At 41.9% G+C, this 16,417-nt stretch overlaps 1 protein-coding gene across 1 annotated transcript; it reads left to right on the forward strand.

Annotated features, from left to right (window-relative positions):
* The first annotated feature begins 3,122 nt into the window (after nucleotides 1–3,122).
* Nucleotides 3,123–15,419, forward strand: Cct4 (chaperonin containing TCP1 subunit 4). Its single transcript, XM_052198019.1, has 14 exons — nucleotides 3,123–3,406; nucleotides 5,826–5,878; nucleotides 6,850–6,939; nucleotides 8,117–8,225; nucleotides 8,876–9,018; nucleotides 10,118–10,239; nucleotides 10,673–10,805; nucleotides 11,980–12,119; nucleotides 13,013–13,109; nucleotides 13,498–13,608; nucleotides 13,709–13,839; nucleotides 14,264–14,498; nucleotides 14,906–15,019; nucleotides 15,217–15,419. Exons 1-14 carry the CDS (start codon nucleotides 3,280–3,282, stop codon nucleotides 15,229–15,231), a joined length of 1,620 nt encoding a protein of 539 aa, XP_052053979.1. The 5' UTR covers nucleotides 3,123–3,279; the 3' UTR covers nucleotides 15,232–15,419.
* The last annotated feature ends 998 nt before the right edge of the window (nucleotides 15,420–16,417 follow it).

The raw sequence follows: 16,417 nt of genomic DNA on the forward strand, positions 1-16,417 counted from the left end.
GGGCTTTAATCCCTGGACTTGGGAAGTAAAGGCAGGAGTTTCTCTGAGTGTGAAGCCAACCTGGTTTAGACAAAGAAACCTTGTCTTGAAAAACCAAAAAAATTAAAATAAAGGGAAATAGTATAATACAATATGAACAGCAGTTGATTTAAGCACAATTAGGTACACCTGTGAGCAGATATGTGACGTAGCCAAACGCCTCCATCTTTTTTGAAGGAAATGTGTTTGGAACACTGACTCTGCCAAGTACCACTGGACAGAGAACCCTGTCAGCCTGGCCTACCTCAATTCCAAATCACCAGGCTAATCAATAAAAGGAATTCATTCTTCTGCCACCAGGGGCTGCTATTGTCATAGCTGCAGCTGCAGGTTGGCACCAGCTGCGGTCTAGAATGCTTTTCAAACAAAAGGCTCAAAATACAGTTATCTTTTATTAAATTTCAAATCACAGGTTTTATAGCTAACAAACCTGGGCAAACACTAAGATAATGTTCTAATGCAGCAACAAGGAAAAGACCCAGAAGATCAGCCCCAAGGGAGAAACCAACATCTAACAAAGAGTTCTCCTTCCACACAGGTTTCCCTCTAATTATGGCTAAATACACCAGCAAATGGTTCCATGCAGGAAGTAATTTGGCGGGGTGGGGGGGTGGAGGGGGGATGGGGGGTGGGGGTGGAGGGGGGTGGGGGTGGAGGGGGGGTGGGGGGGGGCAGGTTGAGACAGGGTTTCTCTGTGTAGCCCTGGCTGTGCTGTCCTGGAACTCACTCTAGACCAGGCTGGCCTCAAACTCAGAAATCTGCCTGTCTCTGCCTCCCAAGTGCTGGGATCAAAGGTGTGTGTCTCCACTGCCCTGCAGGAAGTAATATGTTTTGCACCACCGACTGCCCAGCTTTGGATAGAACTTTTCAACAAAGAGAGATAAATAAAACATATAAATTTAAGTCTTACATGACATAGAAGGCTTCAGGAGGAAATGAACAAAAAAAAAGTTTGAACCAGGCAATATGCTAATGAGACAAACACTAAAGTAACTTACGACAAAGGGGCTTGAGCTAACTACCCCATAGATGGCTTAAGGTCATGTTTTGCTGTGAAAGCAATTCAGCTTACCTTACAAGAAACAAAAGCAGGGGCTGAATCGTGAAAGTCCCCAATCGGCTATTTTTAGCATGCCTCTTAATTTTTCTGTCCTCTGATTTCTTCTCTTTTGTGCATAAGTCTGAGCAGGTAACCACTTCAGGGGATGTCAGTGACAGATGGGCCGTGGAGGAAATGCAGACACGCTACCCAAGCTGTTCAGCTATGGAACCATAGATAAATCCAACAACTGCAGAAAAGAAGACTTCCCTGAAAATGCATGAGGCTGTGCCCCCGCGTGGGCAGTGAACTCAGACTCCCAGCACGGTGGCAGAGAGTGGCAGAGACTGGCTTGTACCTCCTTCATTTGGCTTCTCTGTCCCTAGGGACAGCGTGTCTTCCTGCAGGCACAGTGAAGGTCTCTTTCAGATTGTAGATTTGTCTCCAGCTTTTAGGGGCAGGAGAAGTCAGAGTACTCGTGTTAGTTACTTCTCTGCTGCTGTGATAGACACCATCACCACACAGGGTGGTGGGGGCATAGGCCTTTAATCCCAGTTTTTGGGAGGCAGAGGTAGGCAGATCACTGTGAGTTTGAGGTCAGCCTAGACTACAGAGCGTTAGTTCCAGGACAGTCAAAGTACACAAAGAAACCTTATCTCAAAAACAAGTAAACAAACAAACACACACACACCAAGAGGAAGGCAATTTATAGAGAGAAGCATTCCCCCCTTCTTCCCTCCCACCCCCTACCTCCCCAGCCCTCCATCCCCCCACCCCCCTTTACGGTTCCAGGACTTCGTGAGCGCTAGGAAGAGCGCAAGGGAAGCTTGGCAACAGGTGGGCATGGAGAAGGGAGAGCTCACATCTCACCTTGCGAACAGGAAGCAGGACACAGACTGGGACTGGCTGGCAGCTTTTGCAACAAACTCTGCCCCAGTGATATACTTACTCCGGCAAGGCTGTACCTCCTAAGCTTCTCCAGTCAGAGTTACCCACTGGGGACCAAGCATTTGAATGTCTGAAACTACAGGATACATCTCAAGTACCAGTACCTGTTCTCTTCATATAAGTCACCTGTCTCAACAACCATAGAATATTTATTTATGTGCTTCGAGGGAGGGGTAAGCTGGTCTTTGAAAAAGATGTGCCCCCAGGGGGAGGTTTGAAAACTTCATCTTAGTCTTAATAGCATGAGCGCATGTAAATGCTCATGATCACAGGACTAAGTCCATGAAGCAATTGTTCCTTAACCTATTGCAGGCATCTGGTACCTTATGGGCTCTCAACTATTAACTGTGAACTACTACTGGATGAGTATTACCTATATAATCTTCCCTAGTCAATGGTAGTGGTTATAGAAACCTTGGAAGTTTACCTAAAGACAGAGTCTAGGTTCTGTGCTGGCTTCCACTGCCTTACTGGTTGACGTTGGCTTTACCTTCATCATCCATGAAGTCAAGACAATGACACCTATTTCATGGGATTATGAGTAGGATTAGATAAAGTAAAGGGTGTAAAGACTTCACACTCTGTTCAGCAGATAACTAATCGGTTGCAAGAATGTTTATGTTCCCTAAGAGTCAGTGGCTATATTTATGGAAGAGGTCTTAACTAGAAGGCAGACGGGATTTGACAGGCAGTCAACGCTCCACAACTATTAAGATTCTGCGCCATTTAACTAGTGTATTTAAATCCCTAGGCAGCCAAAATATAGACAAAAAGGGAGGAAACTATTCATGGCAAATCTCTCCTCCAACACCTTTACAAAGTGAATAAACTAGGAATAGAATTTAGACATAGCTGTCCATAAAAAGCCGCTGCGCCACACCCACTCCGGAACAAAGCCAGAGCTGTCGCAGCTTCCTCAACAGGAGCTTGTGGCTCCGCTGCACCTAGAGCGGCCTCAGCCACGCCTATAAAACCTCCCTCTCCACCTCGGCGCCGGGCACGGGGCGGGGTTGACAGTCTGCAGGCCGGATCTCCGCGCGCAGGCTGCGCAGCCGGCGTGCTGCAGACAGCCCCTGACGTCACGTCTGCGCCGGCTCTCCCGCAGGCCCCTTTCTCGGTTTCCGCCTTCTCTCCCGGCGTCGCTTTCTGGAAGGTTCGTGGAGGTGGCGGTCAGAGAGACCGTTACTCCACAGCAAGCCGGAATCCGTGTCCATCGGTCCTCCTGAACCCGCGCAGACGCCATCAAGGTCGCCATGCCGGAGAACGTAGCTTCCCGAAGCGGGGCGCCCGCCGCGGGGCCCGGCAGCCGCGGGAAAGCCGCCTACCAGGACCGCGACAAGCCGGCCCAGATCCGCTTCAGCAATATTTCCGCGGCCAAAGGTATCACCTCCTCGCCGGCCCGGCCGGCGACCGTACGGCCCAGCCTCTCACTGTGACCTTGGCCCTGGGTGGGTTGTGTTCCTTCAGGGTGGTCTCGTCCGGTGGAGCGCCGCTTTTCTCCCAAGCACTCCGGGCGTGGAGGCCTCGGACACGACACGCCCCATTGTGGGACGCGCTGCTCCTCTGTTCATCTCCTGCAGGCATGGGTGGTGTTCGTCACATTGGTGCAGACAACCGTATAAAAAACTGAAAGCAATGATCCTTGAGATCTGACTCTTTAGAACTAAAGCTTGGCTGTTTATTAAACCTAGGTGTAGACGGCATAGTGTTTTTTTAAAGGTCCAAGTTAAATGAACTTTCTTTGTCTCCGTAGTACTTATATCGGATAGTATAAATTGCATTGAACTGGCAGGTGGGTTGTAAAGCACATGATGAAAATCAGACACTGAGTTTTATTCTCTGCAGGTGTTACTTCATGCTTCTAACCAAAGTTCCCTTCCTGTCAATTCCCTGAAGATAAAAAGTTGCTTTGTGTAATTGTGAGCATTTAGAGAAACTTAACTGTAAAAGAAAAAAATATGGAAGGAAAATTAAGAACAAAGCCTTAGAGATATTGCTAGGGCTTATTTGGGTTAGAGAAAAAGATGCATGAGTTGAGAAGTGGACAGGCATGTTGTCATATCTTTTGAAGGTCCTGGGATCCAGGAAATCATGGACTTTATTTTCAGTGTCTCTTTAAGTTGGGAGAGGTAACAGTTTATTTGCAGCGTTGCTGGGAGGGTTAAATGTGAAAGTATGTGACGGAAACCTTGCAAGGATCTTGGCCACCAGCCCAGGTGACTGGAATGTGGTAGTGCTGTCAGGTGAGTGTGCAGGATGGGCCTTAAGGAGAAGCCAGGTGGACCACATAAGAGTCTTTTGGATGTTTGCAGTGAATACCTGACACCTGGAAGTTTATTGAGTTCATTAATTACATATGTAGTGGTGGAGTCATTGGGGTGTTGAAAGATCAATTCTAGGGTCATTGGAGTGACCAAGAGAGGGTATGCTATATTAAGAAATGAGTTTAATTCGGCCAGCCATCTTAGCTAGGGTTTCTATTACTGTGAAAACACAGGTTACACGGGTTTATTTCTGTATGTGGGTGCTTTGTATGTATATTAGCACACTAGAAGGCATTGGATCCCACAGGACTGTGGTTATACATGGTTGTGGGTACTGGGAATTGAACTCAAGACCTCTGGAAGAGTAGCCATCTCTTATCCATCTGTTGAGCCATCCCTCCAGCCCCTCAACCTGCTTTCTTACAAACCCAGGACCACCAGCCCAGGAATGGACCCACCCACAAAAGACTAAACCCTTCCCCCCTTAAGACAATGCCCTACAGGCTTGCCTGCACACAGTCTTAATTGACTTTTTCTTAACTTGAGAGGAGTCCTCCTCTGAGATGACTTTAGCTTGGGTCAAGTTGACTTAAACTGTCAAGAACAGTCACTTTTCAAAGGAAGGGTGCACAAAATTACAGCAGGACAGAAGGAGCCATGCTCATAGGCAGAATTGGTTACCCAAATTGCCTGTAAAGTTATCTAGATAGTTAATAAAAGAGCAAAGGGCAAACTAGTTTTTCCAAGTCAAAACAAAACTGTAGGAAGTGAGAAAGGCTTCTTCCAGATAAAGCTTGAGTTCAGTTCATTCTGGAGTTATCCACACCCTCTCAAATAAAGACAATACTTGCTAATGGTGAGGAAGATTTCACAGACAGAAAATACTGGTAACTCTGTAAATCATTTAACAGTCACTAGCTTGTGTTATAGATTAACCTTCTAAAGCTGTGGATTTTAAAATACTGTAATATTTTAGTAGTGAATATCTTGAAACAGGTCCACTAAAATCATCTGAAACTTTGGTAATGACTGCTAGACCAAAGGTATGACATACATAAAACATTGTTATACAAGGTATTTTCTATTTAATTACCTATTCTTTACCTGATATGGCGAAAAGCATATACTAGTTAAGGGATACAGAAGAATTATTAGACTATGGGTCCCACATATATTTTCTCAGCGGATTATGTTTTTGTTGGGGAGAGAAGCTAATGGATGAGTTGTGTACTACATTAGGATGCTTAGCTTAGCTGTCTCACTGCTGCTTGTACTGTTAAGGAAGAGAGGAAATAAAACTAAGAACTTTAGATTATGCCATTTTGATTCTCACAGGAATCTTGAAAATTTGTTCTACATGGACATAACGTGTAGTATTCTAGTGTCTGTTAGGGTTATTATTAGGCATGAAGTTGTAGGGGCACAATAAGCTATTATATACCATATCCTAATACGGACAAATTTGAAACAAAACACTTTGCTTTTTTAAGTCTTGGTTCAGTATGCGACTTTCTGTTTTTCTTCTATTTTAACAGCAGTTGCTGATGCTATTAGAACAAGCCTTGGACCTAAAGGAATGGACAAAATGGTAAAATAAAAAAAAATAGTTCATTACTTATTGAGAACTTGTTTAAATTCTAAGGTTTGATGAAAGGTGGTGCTGTTTTGGGGGCTGGCAAATAGTTCTGTGGTAGAAGACTTGCCTAGGATGGAGCAAGGCTGTGAGCTGGAGCCTGTTTATGTACTGCCACCTCTTCCTCCTCCAGCTCCTCCAAAGGTCTTATAGTGCATCAGAAGGAGGAGACATTACTTGGGTAGTATTTAACTATGTATTTTAATGCTTTTTTTTTTTGAGACAGTCAAAATTAACTGAGACTGTCTCTTGATCCTCTTGCTTCTGCTTGAAGTGCTGGGATCACAGGCTTGTGCTAGCATGTTTTTTTGGCTGTTCGCTTATTTTGAAACGTGAGCTTAATCCTGCCTCAGCCTCTGGAATGCTAGGATTACAAGTGTAAGCTGCTGTGCCCAGTTCAACTTTTCAAACTTTTTCTTAATTGACTGGCAGCATAAAACAGATACAGTCTTACAGTTTTGGATTGATGTGTCAAATTGAGAGCTAATGAGCAATCAAAAATGTGATAAACCAATATGGCTAACCAAGGAATTTGGGGGATCTGAACTAGAGTCCTCATGCTTGACCTTTCCTGAATGAGCTTCACCTCTAGACTACTTACTGTACATGCCCTGAGCAGGGGCCAGAAGGATGGACCCAGGCTGTGAGGCTGTGCTGCCGCCGTGAGATGCACAGGATCTGACACCCCTGGTCTCTGAGCACTGTGCTCAAATATGTACAGACACACACATGTAGTAGAGCAACCCGGGCAGAGCCAGTTCCTTCTTTTGTAAAGTTGAGTTGATCTGAATGTTCTTATATTGTTTTACTAAGGAAAGGAATTTTGAGTTAAGCAGTATACATATATAAACTAACTTGTATGTAACAGTAAATTGAATAGAGCAAATAGAATGTTGCATTAAAGTTTTAAAAAACAAACTTTCCAGATTCAAGATGGAAAAGGCGATGTGACCATTACGAATGATGGTGCCACCATTCTGAAACAGATGCAGGTATTGCACCCAGCAGCCAGGATGGTAAGTGCACGGAGTGGTTTGGCTTGAGACGTATTGAGTAGCCCTAGAGACGGTTGGTCACAGTATATCCTTGACCGTGGCAGCATCCAGCCTCACCCTCCTGAGTCCTGGGGAGGATGTGTGTGGGCATGAGCTGTCTGCGTAAGTGGTTTGTTTTTAAGTGCACTTGTAAGAATCTCAGTAGAGCTAAATTTGATACTATTTAAACATGGAGAATCTTTTTATCTTTATGCTAAAAATGTACATTTTTAATATAATGTTCTTGGTGTTGTATCAGTTTTTTTTTTTTTTTATTTAACTTTTGTTGTTTTTTGCTGGTTCCATGGAATTGTACAAGCTCAACAAGAACTTATACTACTCTTGGAAAACAAAATAATTTTAATCACATATCAGATGTTCAATTCCTATTCAAGAGTCACATTTAGTCTTGTGGCAAGTGAAGTTGTATTAGCAAAAATAAGCTTTAGGAAATTGCTCTCTGTTAGAATGTACTGTTGGGTACAACAAATTCTGTAATCTTAAGTACTCTGAAGCAAAAGGATCATTTCAGCCTATCATAGACAACATGCTTCACAAAAGGTCTCCTTTCATTACTTACGGATGGCTTCTGAAGTAAGGTTATGTTTCTGTGTGGTCACTTCAGAAAGACTTGACAAAGGTGTTTAAGAATGACTTCATAGGTCTCCATCTATGTAAGATAGCTGTAAGACCTGATACTTTTTTTTAACACAGGGTATCATTTTGGCCTAGGCCAGCCTAGAACTGCTTTGTAGCAAAGGATAATGGGGGCCAGTGTCTACTTTGAAGGCACTGGAATTACATGAGCACCACCGCACCTCCTTTATGCTGCTTGGAGCTCAAAACCCCCAAGGCTTCTCAAGCGCTCCTTCCAGGCAAGCACTCCTGAGCCATGTCCTCATCCCTAAGTAGTGATACTTTTGGATAGGACCTCAGACAGAGTTTTCTGAGAACTTAGAATCTACAATTTAAACTAGAAATCATAAGAACAATTTTGTGTGCCATAAATACATGGATTTTCATCTTTAATTGCAACCCAAAGCAAACTAAAAATCAGATGTCAGGAATGTATTGCATTTTCTAATTCTGTGTAGGTGATATTGGTGTGATGGTTTGGGTTAGGTGTTACTTAGCATCTTGGCATGTTGTGTTCACATAGCTGGTGGAACTCTCTAAAGCTCAAGACATCGAAGCAGGGGATGGCACCACGTCAGTTGTCATCATCGCTGGCTCTCTTCTAGACTCCTGCACCAAGCTTCTGCAGAAAGGTATGTAGCATATAATACAGTTCTTATCACTGAAGAACGACAGAGAAAAAGGCAGACGTAAAAAGCCAAACTATTAAGTAATGTGAGATTTAACTTGAAGTAACTACTCTTTTGTCAAGAATTTCTATTTTGCTTATTTTTGCAAGAATTTTTGTTGAAATAGAATTCTGCTTTTCAAAAATAAATGGTAGTAATATTATTAATCTCAGGCTTAGAGAGATGTCTTAAATGAGAGGATTAGTGTTTGCTTTGATAAGTAGTGTTTATCCAGCAACCCTCCTGTTGTTTTGACTTAAAGTAAATATATTGGCTGTTTTAGAAAGCATAAAATTGGTTTCAGCTTTAATATTGCGTGAAAGAGTGCTTCATCAGTTTCAAATTGAGAAGTTAGGTATTAACAGTAATAAACAATTATTTAAGCCATTCTGTTTACAACTGAATTATAAATTAATTTGTATGATGAGTATTTGGAGCCTTTGGTATAGTTTAGTGGTTTTGATTTGCCTATCATGCTAGAGGTCCTGGGGTCAACCTCAGTACCACAAGAAAAAAAGAGAAAGTATTAGTTTATTTTGACATTTTAATAAGTAAATAATTTTAAAATAGTAATAACTAAGTAGTTTTTAATTAACTTGGTTCATAAATGGCAGGTATACATCCAACCATCATTTCCGAGTCATTCCAGAAAGCTTTGGAAAAGGGTCTGGAAATCCTTACTGACATGTCTCGCCCTGTGCAACTGAGCGACAGAGAAACTTTGTTAAATAGTGCAACCACTTCCTTGAATTCAAAGGTGAGACTACCACTAAGGGAGAATTAGGTTATAGTTAAGGGTGTGTTATGATGCTGTGAGCATTGATTGCTAAATTCTATCTAACACTGCCTCAAGACTAGTAATAATGATTTCTATAGTGGAATTGGTTTTAACATTGAGGTAAACTACTGGGAGGTGGTGGCGCACTCCTTTAATCCCAACAGATTAATCTGGGAGGCAGAAGCAGGCGGATTTCTGAGTTTGAGGCCAGCCTGGTCTACAGAGTGAGTTCCAGGACAACCTGAGCTATTCAGAGAAACCCTGTCTCCAAAAAAACTAAAAAAAAAAAAAAAAAAGATTGGGGCAAAATGATCAGTAAGGCTAACAAAAGAATAAAGAGCTTTTAGCTGGACGTGGTGGCACATACCTTTGATTTCACACTCAGCAGGCACAGGCAAGCAAGCAGGTCTGAGTTTGAAGCCAGCCTGGTCTACAAAGTAAGTTCTAAGAAAACCAGGGTTATACAGAGAAACCCTGTCCTGAAATCAAAAGAATTTCGTTTCCCATAGGTGTAATAGCTATTTGCACTTTTTCATTTACTGCATTTTAACAATTTTTGCCAAAGCAAAAACTAGGGGTCTGGAGAGATGGCTCAATGGTTAAGAGCACCAACTGCTCTTCCAGCGGTTCTGAGTTCAGTTCCCAGTACCCACATGGTGACTCACAACCATCTGTAAAGGAATCTGATGCCCTTTCCTGGTGTGTCTGAAGACTGCTGCTACAGCGTGCAATAAATACATCTTTTAAAAAAGGCCAAAACTAGGCTTTAATATTGGGAACTTTCTCATCTCCAAAATCAAAGGGGCTCATAGAATTTCTGTCAACATAGGTAATTATATAATATTGTGAAAATGTTGTCGTAAGGTTTTAAAATCTACTGTTTTTAGGATTTTATATAGCCATTCCCAATTTACAGAATGGGGGGAAATGGAGAAATTAGGGTGGGGAAAGCAACTTTTAACTTTAGTGTCTCATCTACTGTGTCCAAATAGGTAATAACAAACCTTGTAAATTCATAGTAGGTATGTATTTCTTAAATTGTTGCTTCTGTGGAAGTAACTTTCTGTCTTAAATCTAGGTTGTCTCTCAGTATTCAAGTCTACTCTCTCCAATGAGTGTCAATGCAGTGATGAAAGTGATCGACCCGGCCACAGCTACCAGTGTAGATCTTAGAGATATTAAAATAGTTAAGAAGCTTGGGTAAGCCTCTCTGATTTCAGTTACAGTTTTGCGAAAACCAGATAACTTTGAAGAGTAAGCTAGGGGTGGCTTAAACATATAATACAATTGGTTGGCTGCGGTGGGAGGCTAGCTATGAAATCAAGGACAGCCTGGAATAAATTGTGAGTTCCATGACAGTCTGAACTAGAGGGAGGTTCTGTCTCCACAAAACCCTTTGAAAACAAATGCATTCTTACTCTGACCTTCCTGCCTGGGCCAGTGGACGTAACAAGTGAAAATAACTCTGAAAGGGAACATTAGAAATGCTTGCTGGCTTGATCTTTATTGTAAGGCGATCTCGAGGGTTTGCTTGTATTTCCTTATGGTAGGATGGAAGTGTAGCCAAGAGGTCCCGGAACGGGTTCTGAGAATGAATGAGCCCAAAGCACTTTGCTCTGATTGTTTTTCCTAGTGGGACAATAGATGACTGTGAGCTGGTGGAAGGCCTCGTTCTCACGCAGAAAGTGGCAAATTCTGGCATAACAAGAGTTGAAAAGGCTAAGATTGGGCTTATTCAGTTTTGCTTATCTGCTCCTAAAACAGATGTAAGTAAAATCCAAGCTGGTTTCCTACTTATTAATTTTCTAAGGTGTGTTCTTTAAGATGAAAACAGAAAATGCTGGTTCTAGTGATGTCTTTAAAATGTACTTCTCCAAACTAAGAAATTGAGACAAAATCAGAAATTGTCGCTGCTACAAGTAATTAAGAGGAGACTGAGGATAGGTGTTTGTATGAAATAAAAAATGTGTGTGTTGTACTCATTCCTTGAGTTTGCAGATTGTATCTAGCTTCCTGAGCTGTTTGTGCAAGTGGAGCCTTAACTTGATAGCCAAACTATAAAAAATATTTTTTTATGTAAGATATTACCGTATTAGTGTGTTCTCTAAAAAGTGTGTTGGCAACTCAAGATTTGTTTTTACTATATTCTGCCAACATATAGGTGTGTTCAGTATTTTGTTTCTAAAAAAATAGCCATATGAAAATTGATGGTTGTGCTAGCTTTGGCAGCACATATACTAAAATTGGAACGAAAATCGATGGTTATTTTTTGTGCGTTTGCGCACGCTCGCGCTCTCTATATGTATGTATATGTGTGTTTGTGTATACACACAGACACACACGCATGCATACATATAATGACAAGCCACAGAGTAGAAAGGATGATTTCTGTACTATATATGATATATAGAACAATTTCTTTTAGGGGATTTGCATTTTTCAGTTAATAAAAATGTACACAAAAAGTTTTGAGAAGCAGTAGAGCCTGGTGTGGTCATATATACCTATATTTCTATATCCCAGTACTCAAAGGTGTCATTCAAGGCCAGCCTGAGCTGTGACCTACAGAGTGAGGTCTTATCTTTCAAACAGACAGAAACCAGTAATGGGTGTGACTAAAAAGAATCAGCTTTAGCCAGATGGTACTCATGAATGCCTTTAATCCTGGCACTTTAGAGGCAGAGGCACGTAGATCTCCTGAATTCAAGGGCAACCTTGTCTTTGGAGGAAGTTAAATTCTGGGACAGCTTTGATTATACCAAGAAACCCTGGCTTAAAAAAATTACAAAAAACTGAAACAAAACATAATAAATAAATAGAATAGTTCTATTTATATATATAATTTTATACCCTTTTCTGTGCATATCTGTATGACTGGTAGGTGTGGGCTGGTCTTTTATTTAACATTAAAATCTCTTGCTGTGTTCTTGTTCCCATCAGATGGATAATCAGATAGTAGTATCTGACTATGCCCAGATGGATCGAGTGCTTCGAGAAGAGAGAGCCTATATTTTAAATTTGGTGAAGCAAATTAAGAAAACAGGATGTAATGTCCTTCTCATACAGAAGTCTATCCTAAGGTCTGTTCTATTTACTTTCTTATCCCTGAGTTTATGATTGATTTGGGGATCCTACAAGTAACTTTTTAAAAATATTTGTATGTGTTTGCTTAAGGGTATATACTACAGTAGGTTTGCTCTCCAGCATGGCTTAACTGGGTGTGGTGTTACATGTTTTAATTTTAGTGCTTGGGGCAGGAGGGATGGGGTCAGGGTCCAGCTACCAGGGTAAAATTCTAGGCTAGCCTGGGGTGTGTGAAATCGCCTCAAAACAGTGAAAAACCCTTGCTGAATTAACTAAAAAACAGTATTTATGGGCACTGCATAGATAAGTTAATTCACAAATTTGAACTTAACCTTTTTTTTCTCCATTTCTGGAATGTTTTTCTTATATTCCCATTACTCCCCTCATCAGCTAGGCCAGAAGGCACATAGAGCCCTTTGCGAGCAGTAAAAGAGGCCAGCTGTTCAGTGAATTGTTCCCCAAAATGGTTTCTGCTTAGCTTTGATCAGTGATGGTAATGTCTGTCTTGCTAGATCATAGGATTACTATTACCAGGATTGTGTCTGGTAGTTTGTGAGAATTGCGCTTCTAAATATCATAAAATAAATGTTCACTTAGCAAAATGTACTCATTTCTTAAGAGAAATGACCCACTTACTTGTGTTGTACAGTTTTGTGTCATAGTAATTTTTCTAGTACAATTAGAAACCTTCAGAAGAATTTTGAACTCCTACTAAGAATAAGGTCACAAGCCTTCGATGCAGCACTTGGGAGACAGAAGCAGGCGGGTTTCTGAGTTTGTCTCAAAAAGAAGGAAGGGGCAGAATTTTGAGTAAGAGTAAAATTAAAATCTCAAGTACTGAACAATAACACTTTTTAAACCTGAGATAACAAACCCTTTTGTATTTTAGAGATGCCCTTAGTGATCTTGCATTACATTTTCTGAATAAGATGAAGATTATGGTGGTTAAGGACATTGAAAGAGAAGACATTGAATTCATCTGTAAGGTAAAAATGTGTGCAAAAATACCCACTAACATGTATTGTGGGTTTGATTTTTATGTTATGGTTTGTGTTTTTTGTTTTGTTTTTTAAGGTTTTCTTTCATGTATGTGCTTGCATGCGTGTATCTCTCCTCACTACACGGTCCTCTTAAGAGGCCCAGGTTGGGCTTCAGGTCCACCTGGGGCTATGACCTGCCATGTGGGTGCTGTCGGACAACCAGCCTCTTAGCTACTGAGCCGTGGCTGCAGGCCCTGCAGTGGGGTTTTGTTCTGCAGTGCAGTGTTGAATCTAGTGCCTTGAATAAAATACCAGACAAATGCTTGTTGTTCTCCATTGAATCCTTCTCTAGCACACGCTGTCTTGATTTGTGCTCTGGATTGTCTTTTCCCAGACGATTGGAACCAAACCAGTTGCTCACATTGACCAGTTCACTGCTGACATGCTGGGCTCCGCCGAGCTAGCCGAGGAAGTCAGTTTAAATGGGTCCGGAAAACTATTCAAGGTAACAATATACAGTTAAGCTTTCTTTTTCTTACCTTTCTATTTTGCTTTATTTTTTTTCTTTTAGTCCATTACTTTAATTTGAAATTTGTCCACTAAAGATTACAGGTTGTACAAGCCCAGGGAAAACGGTTACAATTGTCGTCCGTGGGTCTAACAAGCTGGTGATTGAGGAAGCTGAGCGCTCCATTCACGACGCTCTCTGTGTTATCCGATGCTTAGTGAAGAAGAGGTAGGACAAGCACCACTGCGTGTGTGCATGCACATGGGGGGGGGGGTCATTGCGGCAATCTCTTTTTCCTACTATCGCGTAGGTCCCAGGGGCCAAACTTGGGTTAGTGTCAGGCATTTTACCTGCTGATCCATCTTTATGGCCCCAATATTCTGAAGATTCGTTTGAGACTGGGATTTAATACTTACCATTGGTAACAGTACTTGACTGTTCAGCCTCACCCAGCCCTGCATACACCAGATGTGGCGGGGCACACTGGAGGACCAAAAGCTCTGTGTCCTCCTCCACTTCATCCAAGTTACAGGCCAGCCTACCTTTAAAAAACAACCAAACCGCTGTATTTTGACTTTTTAAAGTTCAATAGTAAATTATTTAAAATAGCTTCCTTTGGGTAAAATGAGCTAAAAATATTTGTGAATTTCAGAGCTCTTATTGCAGGAGGGGGTGCTCCAGAAATAGAGCTGGCCCTCAGACTGACTGAGTACTCCCGAGCTCTGAGCGGGATGGAGTCCTACTGTGTCCGCGCTTTCGCAGACGCTATGGAAGTCATTCCATCTACGCTAGCTGAGAATGCTGGCCTCAACCCCATCTCCACAGTAACAGAACTGAGAAACCGCCACGCCCAAGGAGAAAAGACGACGGGCATTAATGTCCGAAAGGTAATGCTCTGGTGCTTAAGGTTGCTGAACAACAGTGGTGGAAGGAAACGTTTACAGTTTTGTCGTTGTTGATTGGTTAGAAGGCTTTGAACTTAAAGGTAGTGTGATTTTGGATTCACTCCTGAGACCGGGCAAGCTTACTGCATGTTCCTTCAGGATAAAGATGATGCCATGGAAAATAGTATTCGTTAACTGTCATTTACTAACTTATAAGCATTTAGTCTAGTCTTTGATTTCCTGGGTTGTAAAACCAGTGCCTCACAGGTCTTCTGGGAGGGCACTAGTTAAGTAGGTGTGTGAACTTCTTGTGTCAGAAATCAGCCTTCCTGGAGAGTACAGAGGGTGAGTGGTAGCTGTGCCCTTGTCCTGTGTGTGATCAGATACTGAAGGCATCTGCTTCTCTGCAGGGTGGGATCTCCAACATTTTGGAGGAAATGGTTGTTCAGCCTCTGTTGGTGTCAGTCAGTGCTTTGACCCTAGCAACTGAAACTGTGCGCAGCATTCTGAAAATTGACGATGTGGTAAGCAAATAGAGTTAAATTCCAGGGGAAGTCAAAAAGGCATACTTAAAAGTTTTACATTTTGCTTAAAAACTTGCTATTCAAGTAGAGAATAACTCATGACTAATTTTTTCCATAAAAATGAGGCAAAATTTACCTTAAACACGATCTAACATGTCATTACAAGTTTTGAAGCCAAAGTGTTCTTTTCTTAACAGGTAAATACGCGATAATCTGGATAAGGCTGGCCAACTGCACCATCGTGGACAGAAGTGCTGTGACTGGAATGGAGGATGACCTTGGTCCGTGTCTGGAAGCTTGCTTCTTCAGAGCTTTTGGACATTGTCTTCCAGTTGGCATTTGTTTGAAATTGTATTGAAACAGTTTAATGAAAATATTAAATATTTGGCTTTAAGCTCCATATTTGTCATTCTAAAATTATACTGGTTTTGATACTTTGGGGAAAATGCCTATAGGTAAACTACAGCCTTTAAAATTTAACTTTTACCTATTGATCTGGTGTATCAACATTCTTTTTTTTTCTAAGATTTATTTATTATATCTAAGTACACTGTAACTGTCTTCAGACACCCCAGAAGAGGGTGTCAGATCACATTATGGATGTTTGTGAGCCACATTATGGATGTTACTGGGATTTGAATCAGGACCTTCGAAAGAGCAGTCAGTGCTCTTAACCACTGAGCCGTCTCTCCAGCCCTCTGTTAACATTCTTTTTGTTCATTTGTGGTTGTTTGGTTTGTTGTAGGGTTTTTTGTTTTTATTTTGTTTTGGAGTCATGTCAGCTGACCTTGAACATTTGATCTGCCCACTTTCCAAGTGCTAGAATGAACAGATGTGCACTGTGATGCCCAGTTTGTACAGTTCTTGGGATTGAAACCCAGGGCTTCGGGCATACTAGACAAGCATACTACCAGATGGGCCATCCCCCCCCCCCCCCCCCCCCCCCCGTTGGTTGGTTTAGTTTTAAGATTGTGTCTCATGTAACTGGGCCTGGAATTGATGATTCCACTGAGCATTATCTCAACTCCTGATCCTCCTCTGTCAACCTTATATGGATGCTGACATTACAGGTGTGTGCCAGATGTAAACTCTGTACTATGTAAGGTCTTTTGTTTATTTCGTATATTGGGGAGGAAGGCACATGATAGGGTACATGGAAGTAAGACAGTGGGGAACAAATCAGTTCTCTTCACCTTGTGGATTTCAGGGATCAAACTGAACTTGTCAGACTATCTTGAGGACCCCTAGTTGTAAGGGGGTTTTTTTTGGTAATAGCGGGGTATGGCAGTGTACACCTTTAATGCCAGCACTCAGGTGGCAGAGGCTGGTGGATTTCTGTGGGTTCCAGGCCAGTCAGGGTTAAGGGTCCATGGTGGCAAACCAGGAGATATGGAAGGG

This window comes from Apodemus sylvaticus, chromosome 11, assembly GCF_947179515.1.
Source record: "Apodemus sylvaticus chromosome 11, mApoSyl1.1, whole genome shotgun sequence".
Classification (NCBI taxonomy): domain Eukaryota; kingdom Metazoa; phylum Chordata; class Mammalia; order Rodentia; family Muridae; genus Apodemus; species Apodemus sylvaticus.